Source organism: Schistocerca serialis, chromosome 2 (genome assembly GCF_023864345.2).
Source record: "Schistocerca serialis cubense isolate TAMUIC-IGC-003099 chromosome 2, iqSchSeri2.2, whole genome shotgun sequence".
In the NCBI taxonomy this organism is placed as follows: Eukaryota; Metazoa; Arthropoda; class Insecta; order Orthoptera; family Acrididae; genus Schistocerca; species Schistocerca serialis.
The window spans coordinates 849,847,367-849,865,627 of record NC_064639.1 but is presented as its reverse complement, the minus strand read 5'-3'; the positions used below and the strand labels follow the sequence as shown (position 1 = coordinate 849,865,627).

At 42.4% G+C, this 18,261-nt stretch overlaps 1 protein-coding gene across 1 annotated transcript; it reads left to right on the top strand.

Moving 5' to 3' along the window:
* Positions 1–227: 227 nt before the first annotated feature.
* LOC126455885 (uncharacterized) lies at positions 228–10,553 on the top strand. The gene is made up of 2 exons (XM_050091645.1): positions 228–259; positions 10,169–10,553. The coding sequence occupies exons 1-2, from the start codon at positions 248–250 to the stop codon at positions 10,484–10,486; spliced, it is 330 nt and encodes a 109-aa protein (XP_049947602.1). The 5' UTR covers positions 228–247; the 3' UTR covers positions 10,487–10,553.
* Positions 10,554–18,261: the final 7,708 nt, after the last annotated feature.

Below are 18,261 nucleotides of genomic sequence, written 5' to 3'. Positions count from 1 at the left end.
GTTGGGCCGCTGGAGTTGTGGCGCAGCGGAGGAATCGAGAGAGCTAGCAGAGGCAGGCGCGGGAGGCTTCTGCGAGCTGGCGATGTTTTTGGCCGCGGAAGCCCAGCTCAGCAGGCCGCGCCGCCTCCGCGCCGCGCCGTGCCGCGCCACGCCAGCGACTCCCCGTTTTTGCCGACGGCCGCGGCGCTATAAAGGGGCGATCCGCGGATGTCTGCGGCAGTCCGAGCAGCACAGAGCATCCAGCAGCATGAAGGTCGCGGTGAGTACCTCTCCCCCGTGCCCAACTTCAGCTTTTGCCCGTCTTAGAAGCAGTTACTCCAGTGGTGTGCCATGCGCGTCTGCAAATGCAGCACTGGGCCCTACAGTCTCGGTTGAAGGGAATGAGTCATTCATTATCGTTCTGGCATCAATCATGCTTACATTCTAGTACCTGGAAATTCTTTTCTCCGTAAAGTGTAGCGAAATAGCATATTTTGAATTCCACAAGTTATTCGTGAAATTCTTTTTATACACACGAAACGCACTATAAGCCATTGACTCCGTTGACATATGGGCATACTTTCTTTCCTTCTCATCAATCTTCTGACAGTTCTATGCGGCGATTTATTCCCCCGTGTCCAACTTCAGCTTTTGCCCGTCCTCGAAACAGTTACTCCAGTGGTGTGCCATACGCGTCTGCAAATGCAGCACTGGGCCCTACAGTCTCGGTTGAAGGGAATGAGTGATTCGTTATCGTTCTGAGACATCAGTCATGCTTACATTCTAGTACCTGGAAATTCTTTTCTCCATGAAGTGTAGCGAAATAGCATATTTTGAACTCCACAAGCTATTCGTGAAATTCTTTTTATACATACAAAACGCACTATAAGCCATTGACTCCGTTGGCATATCGGCGTACTTTCTTTTCTTCTCATCAGTCTTCTGACAGCTCTATGCGGCTACTTATTCGTCTGTATTGGCCTCTTCATTTCAAAGTAGCACTTGCACCCAATGTCCTTCTACATTTACATCTACGTGATTACTCTCCTATTCACAACAAAGTGCCTGGCAGAGAGTTCAATGAACCACCTTCATGCTGTCTCTCTACCGTTCCACTATCGAACGGCATGCGGGAAAAACGAGCACTTAAATTTTTCTGTGCGAGTCCTGATTTCTCTTATTTTATCGTGATAATCATTTCTCCCTATGTGCCAACAGAATGAATTCGCAATCGGAGGTCTGGTGATTGAAATTTCATGAGAAGATCCCGTCGCAGCGAAAAACGCCTTTGTTTTAATGATTGCCACTCCAATTCAGCTATCATGTCTTTGACACTATCTCCCCTATTTCGCGATGATACAAAACGAGCTGCCCTTCTTTGTGCTTTTTCGATGTCATCCGTCAGTCCCACCTGATGCGAATCCCACACCGCACAGCAATACTCCAGAATAGGGCGGACAAGCGTAATGTAAGCAGTCTCTTTGGTAGACCTGTTGCACCTTCTAAGTGTTCTGCCATTGAATCGCCGTCTTTGGTTTGCTCTACCCACAATATTACCTGTGTGATCGTTCCAAATTAGGTTATTTGTAATTGTAATCCCTATGTATTTAGTTGAATTTACAGCCCTCAGATTTGTGTGACTTATCACGTAATCGAAATTTAGCTGATTTCTTTTAGTACTCATGTGAATAACTTCACACTTTTCTTTATTCAGGGTCAACTGCCACTTTTCGCATCATACAGATATCTTATCTAGATCATTTTGCAAGTAGTTTTGATCATCTGATGGCTTTACAAGACGGCAAATGACAGCATCATCTGCAGACAATCCAAGACGGCTACTCAGATTGACTCCTATGTCGTTAATATACATAAGGAACAATACACGGCCTAGAACACTTCCTTGGGGAACGCCGGATATTACTTCTGTTTTACTCGATGACTTTCCGTCTATTATTACGAACTGTGACCTTTCCTTAATTGTTAGTTGGATATATTCCAGTGGAATAGAAGGCGTTGCTGCCCAGGAGAAATGATTTTAAATTAGATTTGAAATTTGCTTCGCTTCCTGTCAGGCATTTTATGTTATTGGGTGAATGATCAAAAATTTTCGTTGCTGCTTATTGCACTCCTCTCTGAGCCAGTGACAGCTTTAACAATGTTTAATAAAGGTCATGTAGCGTTGTAGGTATATATATCGTTGTTCTTCTCAAATTGTGATGGATTATTAATGACGAATTTCATTAGTGAATATATGTATTGTGACGGCGCCGGAAAATGCCTAGCTCTTTGAAAGTCCGTGTGTATGCGCCACATATTAATGTTCGCTTTTTTTGCAATCAATACTTTCTTTCTAAGTGATGAGTTACCCCAGGAAATTACTATGTACGACATTACTGAATGGAAATATGCAAAATGTGTCAGGAGGTTCGCCAGCTGAGTTGGCCGAGCGGTTCTAGGCGCTTCAGTCTGGAACCGCACGACCGCTAAGGTCGTAGGTTCGAATCCTGCCTCGGGCATGGATGTGTGTGATGTCCTTAGGTTAGTTAGATTTAAGTAGCTCTAAGTTCTAGGGGACTGATGACCTCAGAAGTTAAGTCCCATAGTGCTCAGAGCCATTTGAACCATTTTGTCAGGAGGTTCATGTGTTTATTTCTAAAATTAACTGTTATACGGAGAGCAAAAGCAGCTGAACTTAATTGTTTTAGACGCTCCTAATATGCCTCTTCGAGTTCAAGTTTTCATCAGTATGTATAACCCAAAAAGTTGGAGCATTCTACCCTACTTACTGACTCCTGGTCATATGCTGCATCAGTTGTTGGTAAGACTATTTCTTTTACAGAACTGAATGCAGCACGTCGTTTCAAAATTTAGGGAGAGCCTATTTTCAGAGAACCACTTAATAATCATTTGGAAAATACCATTCGCCAACTCTTCTGATGCTTTCTTTCTAATGGGATGTCTTAACATATGCCCTACCATCCTCTCCCTTCTTCTAGTTAGTGTTCTCCAGATATCCCTTTCCTCTCTGATTCTGTCGAGAACCTCCTCAACTTTAATAGTCCACTTAATTTTAAGCATTCTTCTGTAACACCCAACTCAAACGCTTAGATTCTCTTCTTTCCCTGTTCCACCACAACCCATGTTCCACTTTCCAACAATGTTTCTATGCCCTTTCTTCTTCCATTATGCGTTGTTTTGTTTCCAAGATAGCAGAATTTCTTCGCTTCGCCTACTATGCAATCCTCAATTTTAATATTAAGGTTGTCGCTCATCTCATTTATGCTCCTCTTCAACACCTTCGTCTTTCTTTCTTTCTTTGGTTTACTCTCACGCCATATTCTGTGTTCAGTAGATTGCTCATTCGATTCTTCAGATCTTGTAACCCTTTCTCTCTTTCATAGAGAACAGCAATGTCAGCACGCTGAATGTTAATCGCCACATTGAATCTTTCTTTATTTTTTATTAAGTATACGGTTGAACATCACTCACAGACACTGCCTTGCTCAGAATCATTTTTTTCGCAAATGTCTCATGCATAATAACGTCCCCTGACTTTTCTTAGAATCTAAAAAAAATTGTTGTCTTTGGAAACTACACTTGGATCGACTCATCAAGTAAACAATGAGGAATTGAGTTGTGCTTCCTCGAAGTATTACTGCCTGAATGGCTAAATAACGGAAACCACTGAACATCCTCCTCGTCGATGACAGGTGTACGTTGCTGTGATAATTTCGCGCCCATTTCCGGACTCCGGACTTCGTGCGTGGCGTCCAAAGTAAGCAACATACCAGAAACCTTTATTAGATGTTCAGTTGAGTCCATGATTCTATTTTTGAAGACAATATGTAGACCACTGGACTACTCTGAAGAAGGAAGAAGATTATGGCTTCTCGCCCCTTCGGTAACGATGTCATTAGGGACAGAGTAGAAGCTTTCATCGGGCAAAGATGGGATATGAAGTCGGACGTCTACTTTTTTAAAGAGGCCATCCTGCCGTTGCGCTAAAACGATTTACGGAAACCTTGGGAAAACTTCTTCTAAAAGCGAGTTGAGTGCCTTATCCATTATGTTCTCCCTCTCGACGAGACTAATCATTTTTGTCGTCTGCTGCCAAAATGAGGATCAACGCTCCATAGACGAGAAGGTCTTGAGGGACATAGATTAAGATCGGATTGCAGAAGGATGGGGAGGGAAAGCGGCCGTGTCCTTTTCAAAAGTATCGTCCTGGCATTTACCTTACGGAATTTATGGAAACCACAGAAACTTAAATCTAGATGGCAAAACGAAGAATCTCTGTCCTTCCAAATGCAAATACTGTGTCTTTACCACTGCGCTAGATTACCCCGTCACATAGGCCTACTGTCAGTGAAGATGGTCTTAGATGTAATCGCTGCCTGGACTCGAATCATAGAGTGAACACACCAAGCAATAAGATCACCGCCCGTAGTACATGACGAAGAAGATTCTGTCAATCGTCGAAATGATGTGCATAAAACTGCCATAGCCAGTTTGATTGGATTCATGAAAATGTAACATCAGGCATTAACGCCAAGATAGCCTCATAAATCACTATAGTCCAAAATGATTCTGCAGTACGTTCCAAAACAGTTACAACACTCATCCTAGAGGTGGTTTGTGAACTTAATTACTCGTCAGTGAAGAAGAAAACTCATGGGAAGAAAGACATCATTACGTCGTTACCAGTCTATTGTTACGTATTCTTTGACCGAAATCCCGAGCTTGCAAAGTTAAAAAAAAAATTGCTTTAAAATTTCTCATTAATCTCATTATGCGTAATTTTATGTTGAAATAAAAGAACGATCACTTGAAAAGTGTAGCGTATCAGCGCTGAACTGTCTCGTTCACCCATCAATGTCTTCAGCGCAGAGCCCTTGTCAATACCACTTTAAAGAGCTTTTGGTGAGCTTTGGTAGCACCTTACAGCAGCAGACGGATGGCGATTGGAGTCTGCCTGTTTACACTAAGACCACTACGGGGAACTAGTTCAGCATTAGAGCGCGTTCTCTCATTTTCGTCACCCACTCATCGATTGTGAGAAAAGTTGCTACTTGAAATTTTCCACATGAACTTTGCTTTTTTGATCAGAATTTTACTTGCGTCATCTGCTCACTTCTCTCAAGGATGAGGGGTACAACTGTCAGTGTGTTTATTTGAAATCAACCATCTTAGTATTTCATCTGCCTAGAGCCTTCTCCTCTGCTTCTTCCTTTTTCCTGGCCTTATGTCGTGTCTTCAGGCAGTCGACATTTTAATCGGGATTTGCCAATGTTGGTAGTAGACGGTAGCCGGATGCTCTACCAGTCACCACCCCTGATCAATAGTATCCGAACACCCCTACGTAATACGGAATTGACCACTAGATGCCACAACAGACGGACGCGCCAGTATAAAATGGGGTGGGAGTATTGTGTTGTAAGTACAGAAGCTGTAACAGCAGAATGGTTCGGTGGGAGACTTCGAACGTGGATGAGACATTGGATGTCACCTCACTAACATATCCATCGTACATTTCGACACTTGTAAAACTGCCCGAGTCAAATGCTAGAGATGTCTCTGTGAAGTAGAAACGCAAAGGAATAACCACAGTTAAACCAAGGCCAGGGAGAGCTCACGTGCTGACGGAAAGGGGCCGACGAGCATTTCAGGGAGTGACTGTAAGAACTCGCATGAAATCAGTGGAAGCGATCACTCGGGACCTCCCTCGGGCATGGGTGTGTGTGTTTGTGCTTAGGATAATTTAGTTTAAGTAGTGTGTAAGCTTAGGGACTGATGACCCTAGCAGTTAAGTCCCATAAGATTTCACACACATTTAATCACTCGGGAGTCCCAGAGTGCTACCAGCAGGCCAGTTAGCACAATAGCTGTGCGTAGGGAGTTAACAATGAATGGGGCACAGTGATCGAGCAGCTCTTCATAAGCCACGCGTTTCATCTGTCTTTACAACGCTCGACGTGGTGTAAAGACCGATGTCACCGGGGAGTGAGTGATTGGAAACGAGTGTTTCGAAGTGATGAATCACGCTCTACCCTGCAGCAGCCCGATGGATGGGTTTGGATTTGGTAAATGCTTGGAGAACGTTATCTGCCGTCAAGAGCAGCGCCAACATTGAGGTATGGTGGAAGTGTTGCCACGGTATGAGGGTGTTTTTCGCAGTCAGGATAAGATCCCCTTTTTGCACTTAAGATAGCATTAGATGCGGAAGGATCTGAACACATTTTACAGCTTTGCGCGCTGCGAACAGTAGAGAAACAGTTTGGAGACGATGACTATTTGTATGGGCATGACACTGCATCTGCGAATCAATATTTGTTGACAGTAACGTTTCCGAAATGGACAGGTCTGCCCAGAGTCCCATCCTGAACTGAATGGAATACCTTCGGGATGATACAGAACGTCGACTGAGCTTCAGAAGCCAGGGTCCAACATCTCTAATTTCGACTCTTGTGGAAGAACGGGCTGCCATTCCTACACACACACACAGACACACACACACACACACACACACACACACACACACACACACACACAAACACACACACACACACACACACACACACACACACGCACACATTCAGACACGTCACTGAAAGTGTCTCCAGCAGAGTTCAAGCTGTCGTAGAGCCAAAGGGTAGATACACCCCGTATTAATGAATGCTAAAGATGTCCAGATACTGTTGATCAGATAATGTACATGGAGTTTTCGTATCAAAATTTATCAGATTTCTACCCCAAAGGAATTTCTTTTCCCATTCAAATTTGTGACGCCGGCCGGTGTGACCGAGCGCTTCAAGGCGCTTCAGTCTGGAACCGCGCGACCACTACGGTCGCAGGTTCGAATCCTGCCTCGGGCATGGATGTGTGTTATGCCCTTAGATTAGTTAGGTTTAAGTAGTTCTAAGTTCTAAGGGACTGATGACCTAAGATGTTAAGTCTCATAGTGCTCAGAGTCATTTGAACCATTTTTTTGAAATTTGTGCTGTTATCTTTGAAAGTTAGAAGACATGCAACTCTGCTGTTTTGAAAATCCAAGTGCTCCGGTATTATGGAACGTCGCCTTCTGCGTAACTAGACTGCTGCGTTGACGCACCTTCTTTCGGTGAATTTAACCAAAGTAGTCGTACTTTCTTCTCTTAGAAAAGGGTATAACATAGAAACATCGATCAGTTTCTTGTGGTTTTATGGTCAGGTGCAAGTCTTTCAACGCAACGCCGCTTCGGCGACTTGCGTGCCCCTAGTCCACCCCAGTTATCAAACCGAGGAAAGGGGACCTACAGTTTAACGTGGAATCCGAGCCATATGCCGTTCCTGGCGACGCCCCACATCGTTGAGACGTGACGATTAAAAGCAGACTTAAAATTTCCGTGGTCCGTCCGCGATTCGATCCCGCAATCTGTCGATTTCCAGGAACACGCTTACCACTAGACCACCACGCTCCACAAACTTCGCTTTTTCTTCTTTTTTTTAAAAATCTTATGGGACTTAACTGCTAAGGTCATCAGTCCCTAAGCTTACACACTACTTAACCTAAATTATCCTAAGGACAAACACACACACCCATGCCCGACGGAGGACTCGAACCTCCGCCGGGACCAGCCGCACAGTCCATAAACTTCGCTTCAAACCGTTAACGAGAACTTGGGTAATTGCGCGAAAACAGCAAGTTTTGACGACAGGACGGCAAAATGAATGTTTCTACGACGTATTGCGGAGCCGGGGGGGGGGGGGGGGGGGGGGGGAGGTCTGCGCTGTTTACAAAAGACTGCGAAGTTTATCCTTTGCAGTAATGTGACAGTCATTATTAGGCACATAATGTGTTGATTTTTTTGGTATCTGACGACAGGGCAGCCTTCAGTTTAGCCCCGATAGGAGTTATCAAACCCATTGACATTATGTGTGCGGCTAGACATAGGCTAGCCATGATGGTAGAAAATAACCAGGCAAAAATTCGAGATCGAAATATTTAGTTCCGAAAAAAATACCATTCGACCAACAATAGAAGTCGACTGCGATCTAGTTCCGATTAATGATCGATACAAAAGTGGCATGGTCAGCTGACACTACAGTAAATATCCTCCCTTGTAATTTAAGTAGTAGTGCTTACACTCAAAGGTACAGAGCGACGTTAATCTGATCGAGCATTGGCGGCGTGAACATTTTAACGTTGACTTTGATAGTCGTGTTACCCTACTGTTCAGTCTGGCCTCTTTCTCAACTACACTAATTTCACTGTTCGTTTATTTGCGTCGTTGCCGTGCCACTAATGCATTTGAAAGTCGCTGTGCTTACTTTTGTAGAAGATTATTGTTATTTCGTCAATGTTCATGGAGCCCTAGCGAGTGGGTGGCGTCTTAACACTTTTATTTCGTCCACGTAGCATCTTAAAGAAACGCCTGCTACTGAACAGAAACCTTGCTTAATATAGTTTATGTGAGAACGCTGTATTCAGTTCGCGCAGCTGCCGCCTGCACACGTTCAGCAACGGAGTTCTTGCTGGTACTTCGCTACGGTGTTACACGATCTCAAGGATCGACAAGCGGGTGCTGAAGCAAATGTGCTGTTTGGCCGGAGGCTTCCGATTGCTGCCGATACCTTCGACCGAGGGTTGGAACGAGACGTGACGGTGATGGAAGCAAAAAAAAAAAAAAAAAAAAAAAAAACTGGAGGGCCGCAAGGGATACCGTACATAAGTTATTTGGCCTTCCAACCAGCACCTCTGCTGATCCCAAATTTCGGTTGGTGCGATCTGCTGTGCAGGTAAAAAGGAATTCAAGAATAAGCCTTCTGTGACTTATTAATAAATTTACGCGAGTTTTTCGGTGTTGTACCTATAGACAAGTATATTCTGTTTATAGAAGTCGAACCGTGTGCAGACAAGCTAATACTCTCCCATTGGTCATCCGCTGCATTCCTCAAGCATGTGGTGATTTAACGCTGCTAGAAGCATATCTTACTTATGTACTAAGCCTTTTGTTGTTATTCAGTTGCTAAACTTAAGTAATATAATCAATGAGTTTTCTTTGTTTAAAACACGGAAATAAAGGCAAAATGACAACAAAAGCACAATTCCTTAAAAGGGATATTTTCTCCACTCTAAATAATAGGCTTTTCAAATTAATAGTTTGCGCCTTTTTTTCATTCCCGCGTAATTATTATGACTTTCCAAACTGTCATTATTGAATGAATAATTTATTATATTCAAATACCTATCCTGAAATAAGGAGAAAAAAATTTTCATGAGCAGATTGGAACTAAAAAAAGGATACACAAGAAATTTCAGTCAAATCATTACAATAATTTTATTTACATCATTGCATCTACATGTGTGACAAGAATAAAGTGTTACTTATGGTACACTGCACGAAACAGGATGAAGCTGATCACAGAAACGTGGAAAACAGTGACTATTCCGACATACAGCACTTGTAATGAACGCCGAATCATTGCATGTACATGGTTTTTTTTTTTTTCAATGTGTCTGTTGCTAAACAGGCTTGGTTTACATTCGTAAAGGGTACTCGGTCATGGCACAATTTCGAGGTGTACCACGCATATTCCGTAAGTGAGATTCGATCCACAGACCACACGATTGTGAAACTAACGAGCGCTTACTAGATCGGCGGCGGAACGCTTGATTGCTAGCGACCAAACGAAGTACCGTGTGTAGCGCAGCTAGCGCGGCTGATTGCTGACCGAAGGCGTCCGGATTCGATTCGTGACCAGGTAGGAGATTTTCTCCGCTTGGGGACTGGATGTTGTGTTATACTTACGTTCGTAACGTCATACTTGACTTTCCACTATTGAGATGGCTGAATGGGCACGTCCCGAAGGGCAATAAATTAAAAGCAAAAAACAAAACAGTATTTAAGCACACGTAAAGTGTTAACATTCTGTTTTCTCGAAAACGGCTGACAGTTGCTGCTTCTTATTTACATGTACTGAAGTCTTAGTCGTGCCCTACACAACCTATCAATACGAATCATATCGTCGAGCGGAAGTTCGTACGGCCTGCCATTAAGCCAAAATGTATAACGAAATGGAAACATAAGCACTCAGAAAGTATGACTGAAAGCACCGTAACTGGTCTTAAAGCAAAATGAATTTGTCGTTCGTTATAGTTTTGATGCCTGCGGGGATGCTAAGTATTCATGTGCCCACGTACTCACAGGTGGCAGCAGTGTTGGTGTTGACGGCGCTGGCGTCGGCGAGCGCGTATCCGCGCTTCCTGGCCATCCCCCTGGACGGTGAGGCCGACATCGCGCTGCTGGAGGAGGCGGGAGCGGCGGCCAGAGCCCCCCGAGCCGCCCCCGCACTGCCGGAAGAGGCGGCGCGCGTCGAGCGCGGTGCGCACCACCACCTGGGAGGAGGCGGGGGCGGAGACGGCGGCCACCACCACGGTGACTACGTCGACTTCGGCGCGCACACTGGCCACCACGGCGCCTTCGGCTGGTACGCCGACTTCCCCGTCATCACCCACGGTCACTAGTCGCCCTTAATGTACCCTGCTTGCTGTTATGTTTTTAGAATAAACTTTGTTACGTTTGTAGAAGCAACAGCCTTCTTACTTAAGCTGCGGCCTAAACGAAACCTTTTCCCATCCTGTACCATACTTCATAGATCAGATAAAAAGAAAAAGAAATCCTGCAAGTATAAAATTATGCATACCCTTGATAATTTATGGATCTTCTCCTAAAGTATAGTGTGCTGACTTCCAAAACCGTGACGTGCATCATAAGCCGGATGAGCAATTAAATTAGCAAGTGTTCCAACAAATGTAAGACTGCTACACTTCTGACTTGGACACACGACATACGAGGGGGGGGGGGGGGGGGGGGAGCAAAAATGACCGGAATTTCTTTCTAGAAAGCATATACTTTATTGTTTTCAAATACAACCTTAATCTCCTTCAAAGTACTCTCCATTAGCATTAATACACTTGTCCAAACGTTCATTCCAGTGTTCGAAGCATTTTTTAAATTCGTCCTCTTTGATACCAGCTAGCACTTTCATGAAATTGCGGGTTACGTCTTCCGCATCCGCAAAACGCTTCCCTCTCAAGCCTCTTTTCATCCTCGGGAATAGGAAGAAGTCCGAGGGTGCTAAATCCGGCGAATAGGGCGCGTGGGTCAAGGTAGTCGTCTTCGTTGAGGACTAAAACTGGCGAACGCTGAGAGTCGTGTGCGCGGGAGCGTTGTCGTGATGCAGGAACCACACGCCAGAATCCCACAAAGCCAGACATTTTCACGACAAACTTCTGCGAAGCCGTTTCATAATCTCCAAATATAATTGTTGGTTTACTGTCGGGTTTTCAGGGACAAATTCAGAGTGTACGATCGCTTTGATGTCAAAAAAACAGATCAACATCGTTTTCACATTCGATTTCACTTGTCGAGCTTTTTTTTTTTTGTCGAAGTGAGCCAGGTGACTTCCATTGTGATGACTGTTGTTCACTTTCTGGATCGTACCCATAGCACCATGACTCGTCACCTGTAATGATTTTGTTGAAAAAATGTGGATCATCTTTGAACGCATCCTTCATTTCGAGACAGGCTTGAACGTGACGATCCCTTTGATCTCTGGTAAGAAGCTTCGGCACGAATTTTGCTGCCACTCTTCGCATCCCCAAATTGATCGTCAAGATGCGCTGAATTGAGCTCCAGGACAACCCGGACAAGTTCTTGAATTGGTCGATTGTCCTGCGTCGATCTTCACTGATGAGATCACGGATTTTGTCGATGTTGTCTTCGCTTCGAGCAGTTGAAGGTCGACAGGAACGGGGCTGATCTTCAACCACCATTTCTCCCTTTTTAAACTGAGAAAACTATTCGTACACTTGTGTTTTACTAAGAGCATGGTCTTTGTAGGCTGTCTGAATCTCCGCAACAGTTTCTGCTGCATTCTTGCCAAGCAAGAAACAAAACTTCACTGCCACACATTGTTTGTAAGAACTAGCCATTTCCTCGTGTCACGTCTGCACTGTAGGCACACTCAAAGAACTGGCAAAGAAACCACACTTCTCACTGTTGGGTGACTCCGCGTGGTAGAATGACTCAGCAGAGCTCCTACTACAACCTACGGGCGGCGCAAACTTCTACTACAAGTACACGATGTGCAGCATTATGATTCTGGTTACTTTTGGGTCCCCCCTCATATGTCATATCCTCCTCCCACCTTTCATGTTAAGTTGGTGTCATCGTGACATAACAACTGTAATGATTGCTAAATCCAAAAACATAAAAACATGAGGGGAGCCAAACAAACAGATGGAGAAAGAATTGTTAAATCTAACATTGCAAATGCTTGGAAAGAAAACAAAAATCTAATTCCTACTCAGTCTCACTTTTTTTTTTTTTTTTTTTTTTTTTTTTTTTTTTTTTTTTTTTTTTTTTTTTACAAATGTATGACCAATTTGAATGCCTTACGCATCATCACATCTACAAATGGAGAACAGACAGTGGGGATACAATGAGAAAATGAACACTATTTAACACATGAACATCTAACATTGTCGAACATACGCCACGTTAATTACTTAAAACGCCTAGCTACAACTAGCAATAACAGTGTGAAATGCAGTATCATAAGCAGTCAGCTAAGGGTTGTGAGACTTTCACAACCTTACAGTGCAGACAGAAGCCATGCACACTCTTACAGTTACAAAATATAACAATGAAGTGAGAGCATTTAAATGGGTTTTACATGTTTGTAGAGTTAGAAATCGTGACATCTCTAAAATCATATCTATGTCCTGGGAGATATTCTTCTCCATGTACAAAGAATGGAAAAAGTCAAAATTAGTGGTTGATAAATATGCAAGGAAGACTGGGGCAAGTGACGAAGTTAGAGTGTACACTTTTTTAACAAATTCATTTGACAGATGTTTTTAAAAAAAAAATTAGCCTCTTATTGTATTATACTCTACTTAGTTCTATAAATTTTTATTTAAATACAATCACAACTAATTAAAAATATTAAAAGCTAATAAGAGTACTTTGAGCAGGGGGCAAGACAACGATATCAATACAAGACGAATAAATTTTTATTCTTATAATGTGTAAAACAGCACATTAATTATTTAACATGTGTGTGTGTGTGTGTGTGTGTGTGTGTGTGTGTGTGTGTGTGTGTGTGTGTGTGTGTGTGTTTTACTCAATAGTATTTAATCAGAGGATAATTGTTTTGGTTGATCCACATTGCATGCTTCAGCAATGTTTTGGCTTAATGGAGGCAGCATTTGTTGAAGGCCTTGGTTCTTCAGTATATTCTGCATGAAGTTCATCATGTAAATAATTAGGGAGTTTTTGTGAGATAGCCTTCAGGTGCTACAGCCTCAGCAGGAGCAGTTTCTGAATGGTCTGTGATAAGAGCAAAGTTTGTGGTTTTCCCACAGAAAAACCGTGCTCATTAAACAAAAGGAGATCATAAGCTTCAATCCTACATTCTTTGAACCCTTGACTTCATTACTGGGTGGAGCTGCTTTGAAATAAGCAGTGCCCAGTAGATGGCAAAGTCATCAGCTTGCCCCAGTCAGCTATAATAAAAGTTTTTCATATTTGGAGTAGGATTAACAAGAATAAGACATGATTAAATTGTGATTGGGACATACATACTCTCTGTTTAGTCATCTGTAGTAAATATAACCAAATAGGTTACCATTTAAGCTAATGTTAAATGTCTAGTGATTATAACTCATTATGAAAAGTATACAGCAGTTGTTTCACATCAGACTAATGTGGCGGTAGTGGCCTCAGCTTGCAAGTTTTTAGTTCCTCTCTGAATGAAGCATTAGTAGTAACTATATGATGGCACTACCTAGAAGTATGAACTTTCGGAGTAAGTACATGTACTGTCTTTTCACATCTGATGATTGTGCATAAAAACAAGTCATGTGTTAATAAACATACTTTTGTGGTACTGACACTTCCCTCACTCCAGTGAGGATCCATACCATTTTAGATTTCATAACATTTTAGCAGTGATTTTACTATCAATCAGAGAGTAGCTGTAGAACTAGATGACAGTCTATGTGTAGGAATGGTGAAAATGAAAGTTTTGTGAGATAAACTTTTGGACATAGGACTGAGTACTGGTCCGTCTGACCAGTTAGCCTCTTAGTTTTCAATAAATAATGCACAAACAATACCTCCTCTGCTGGAATGACAACGACTTACTTTGTTCATAGATCAAGTTATACAGAATGTCATTCAGATGCAGCATACGCCTAAACAAACTTGAGAGATGATGAATAACACTCTTGTTGACTCGTTACTAAAGGCTACACACAATCACAAAACTCATCATAGAATATGAACATATAAATTGGAGTTTATAGACAAAATACAGTCCTTCTGACAGCTGGTGCAGAACTAATTTGACAGCGCAAAATTGAACACTCATGCCCCAACACATGAACGAAATACCCATGCCCTACACTATACAGAACTGCTGCCCATGCTTGCTACAAGCTTGAGCATAATCAGATATTGAGTAGAACAGATCATGATCTTGGTGGTGTCACTAAAGAGGTGATAGAGCCTACAGTTGATCCGAACATGACAAAAGTTTATTGAAAGACACGGTTAGTTCCATTGTAACTTGAAAACATAGAAAATAAAGTGATATTACAAATTTAAGACAGATTATATACAGCTTATAAAAAATTTGTTACAAATTACCTTAGCAGGAATAACAACATTTCGCTGGAACATCTGTGTTAGTTGCCTGATCCACAAAATTCTACAAATTCTTATCACTGAAAATCAGATACAAAGGGACTACCTTTCGTAGATTCTCAGGAAGTAATGAGGAGTGTCATGTGGATCTGACAACATATTTGGAAAGTTTGTTATAAGCTGATTTCAGAAAAAGGTTTGACTCTACTATATATTCTTCAGCCTGTTGTGTTCAACATAAGTTCTCTGTTTGCACAATGTTTTCTTTTGACTTTACTGTACATCAGTTGAATGAGTAGATGAATGACTTCTGCACATTGACTTTAAGGAGTAGACATGTGACTTCTGCACATTGGCTTTACTTGATTGCAGTGGTAAATAGACACACATATTACACAGGATAAGCTCAACTGACATTCAGTTGAATAAAATATCTTATGTAACACAGTTAACAACATGATGTATTCTTATAGTAAGTGTTTAATACAAAAGGATTTTTGAAGATGTGGTCATAACCTGTAAATTATTTTCAGTGTGGTTTTACTTGCACTTAAGTGAAATTTTTCTAAGCTTTACAAAAAGAATCAAAATGTGCTGTTGTTAGGAAATTATTGAATAGTGTGCAATTAGAGACTTGTGGGGATGCCATGAGAGACGAACTTTTCTGACCATCAACTGCATCTTCACTAAGAAGGTTTTTGGAAGGTGGATTTAGTTCACTCTGTGTCTGTCAAGCAATGTGACATGTTTTGTATAAACACTGTATCAAAACTAAAGTGTGTTATGACCAGCATTGTATAGCTATTGTCACCCTTATCTTAGAGTGTCATGAATGATGCATGACAACTGAATATGGATAATTTTTGGACTCCTACATTGACAAAGCAGCCATTTTGCAACTACTGTACATCACAGTTCTGATGGTAGGACAGTGATATCAATATGTAAGTGTACATAGTTTTACAGCTGACTCCACAACAATGCATATTCATCAAAAATAAACATGACTTTCATCAGTGCAGTGCTACAGGAATGGACAATGATACTGAATAATGGATTCCTACAGATAATTTACTAGGCGATTTCATTCTGGACTCTACTCCACACAAAGGTCCTACAAATACTGAGCATCAGCTGATTGAATGGCCACATTCATGAATGTTCACCGCTGTTTATGTTTCTGCCACACAATGTTCATTCTCTTTCATCCCGTTTGTGCTGCACCATATGGCCCAGCCTGCCAACAATTTTCAGATGTGCTCACTGCACCTCCAACTGTGCCAAGCACTCATCCATTTTGAGTCTCCCTATTTTGTCTTGCTCATTGATATGACCATTCAACGATAACACCATCACACTTTGTAGGGTTCAACCAGATCCACCCATTATCTGGTTTGCAATTTTCAAGAGCATGCTCATTACATATGAAGTGCTAAATTCATTGTGTTACTAAGCCACATCATTGACATCATTATTTCACCCACATCTGATAATAAGTACCTTGCTATGACTCCACTATTCTCCAACGCCTCTCCCAGATGTTAGAGTAACAGTTGCAACAAGTTATGTATGATGAACAACTGGGGGATGGGACATATTTGCAGCTTTGGCACCGGTTACATATATTACTGGATGTCAATCTGATGATAGACCACATGCTCTGTACCCTGTCGGTTGCCGAAGTCCAGTCTCAAGTTTAACTTGCAATGATTTTGTATGAACATGAATCATCAGATTGTAATTTAAAATTGGCAGAAAGAATCTTTACAATTTTACTGCATCAATACTGTATACATACTGTAGACAAAAATGCCTCCGAACATAGCTCACAACAGCCTTGCTGTGTCCAATGCCTCGCTACAGCTGAGTCAGATCAAGTTCACCTGACTGCCGCCAAACATGATGTCATCTCTGCTGCATAGGACAGTGACCTTCACACAACCACAAGAAACATCTCCACGACTTGCTGCCACACCCTGCATGCTGACACACCACTACAGGGTCAGTTTTACTGGTTCCATACACAGTTCGACAACACTGCACAGAGCTGCTGACAGCTATACTAGTATCCAAAAGTGATGCGTGGTCCACAATAGACGCACAGGACTGCAAATGCCATTCGAGTTCCCTTACTTCACGTTGCATCAGTGAAATGCCTTTCACATTGCTGGTAGCAGACTCTGCATCTTTAACCACATCAATCAACAATATTTCTCATTAACAAGGGTTCTGATTTGAGTACCTAGCCTTCTGCATTGAGTGCTATTTGCACCAAACAGCTCTGAGCAGTGAATGACTCTTCCATCACCATCCATGGGGCCAAATATCACAACCTATATCTCAGTCTTGGGGAACTTTTTACATGGAACCCCCTGAATTAAGATATCAGTGATCAAGTGTTCATCACCAACTTCCTTCATCATTTTACCGGATCTCACCCGTGGTACTCATTGTGACAGCAGCTGCCCCATTACTGGCATCATCAGCTGTGCCTCCCCACTGCCACGGCATGCTTCTGCCACCTCTCTACCAGACAACAATCAGTGTCATGGCCTGACTGCCACACGTCAGTAATACCTACAAGAATGTATCGCATTACTCATCGAACTGTACCAGCTTCAACTGCATCATCTCAACTTAAGACTTGATTCATTACATTTACCATACAAAAGCTACGCTATACCTCATGCAATCCACCAGGTGTGAGAGCAACTCAGAACAAAGGGAAATTACCTAAATGGGTCTCAAATGTGACAATACCTCACATCTGTTCCAGAGGACTCATCCATACCATCTCCAGTCAATCTCAGCACAAAAATAGCGTCCTCTGCAGCAGTATCCAAGTCCACACAGCCTCCACACCTGCCCAAGATTGGAAAAGCACTTCCTGTGCTCCTGCTGCTCACTGAAATTTCGACTATTCCTTCGTGCAACCCTTGGGGTTATTTATGCAATGTGCTGTTTGAAGCAGAACATTTCACAAAATTACCATCACCCCAGGCCCTCCTGTCCACTGCAGGCCATGCAGATTATGACTGGAGAAGCTCCATGCCACCAAAGTTGCAGTCAATGAACTTTTACAGGCTAGGATCATGATACCTCCCAATAATTTGTAGGTTTCACATGCAAGTCATGACATTGGCAGACCCATATCCACATGCTGAACTCACGATTGTTTGTGATGTGAGTGACTCTGTTAGTGGAGTAACAAGAAGTGGCAGGCAAAAAGCAACTGCTCCAACTTTTTTTTTCCATATATCCTGCTTCACAGTGCAAGTGGTGGGCCTATGACCATGAACTGGCAGTGTATGAAGTTTTTCATCAGTTTAGAGCTGATGTGGTAGGCAGACCTCTTGTCATCTACACCAACCATCGACATTTGGCAGACTTGAAGGATACATGCCCTCAATGATCTCGCCATCTTCATTATACAGCACAGTTCACAACCAATGTTAAACATCTGCAAGGTTTAGAAAACACTGTTGTGGACTATCTGTCATGCATGTACACCCTCTGTGCGCAGATCGATTGTGACAAATTTGAAGAGGCAGAGCTAAAAGATCAACAATTCATGGATTTACTCCATAAT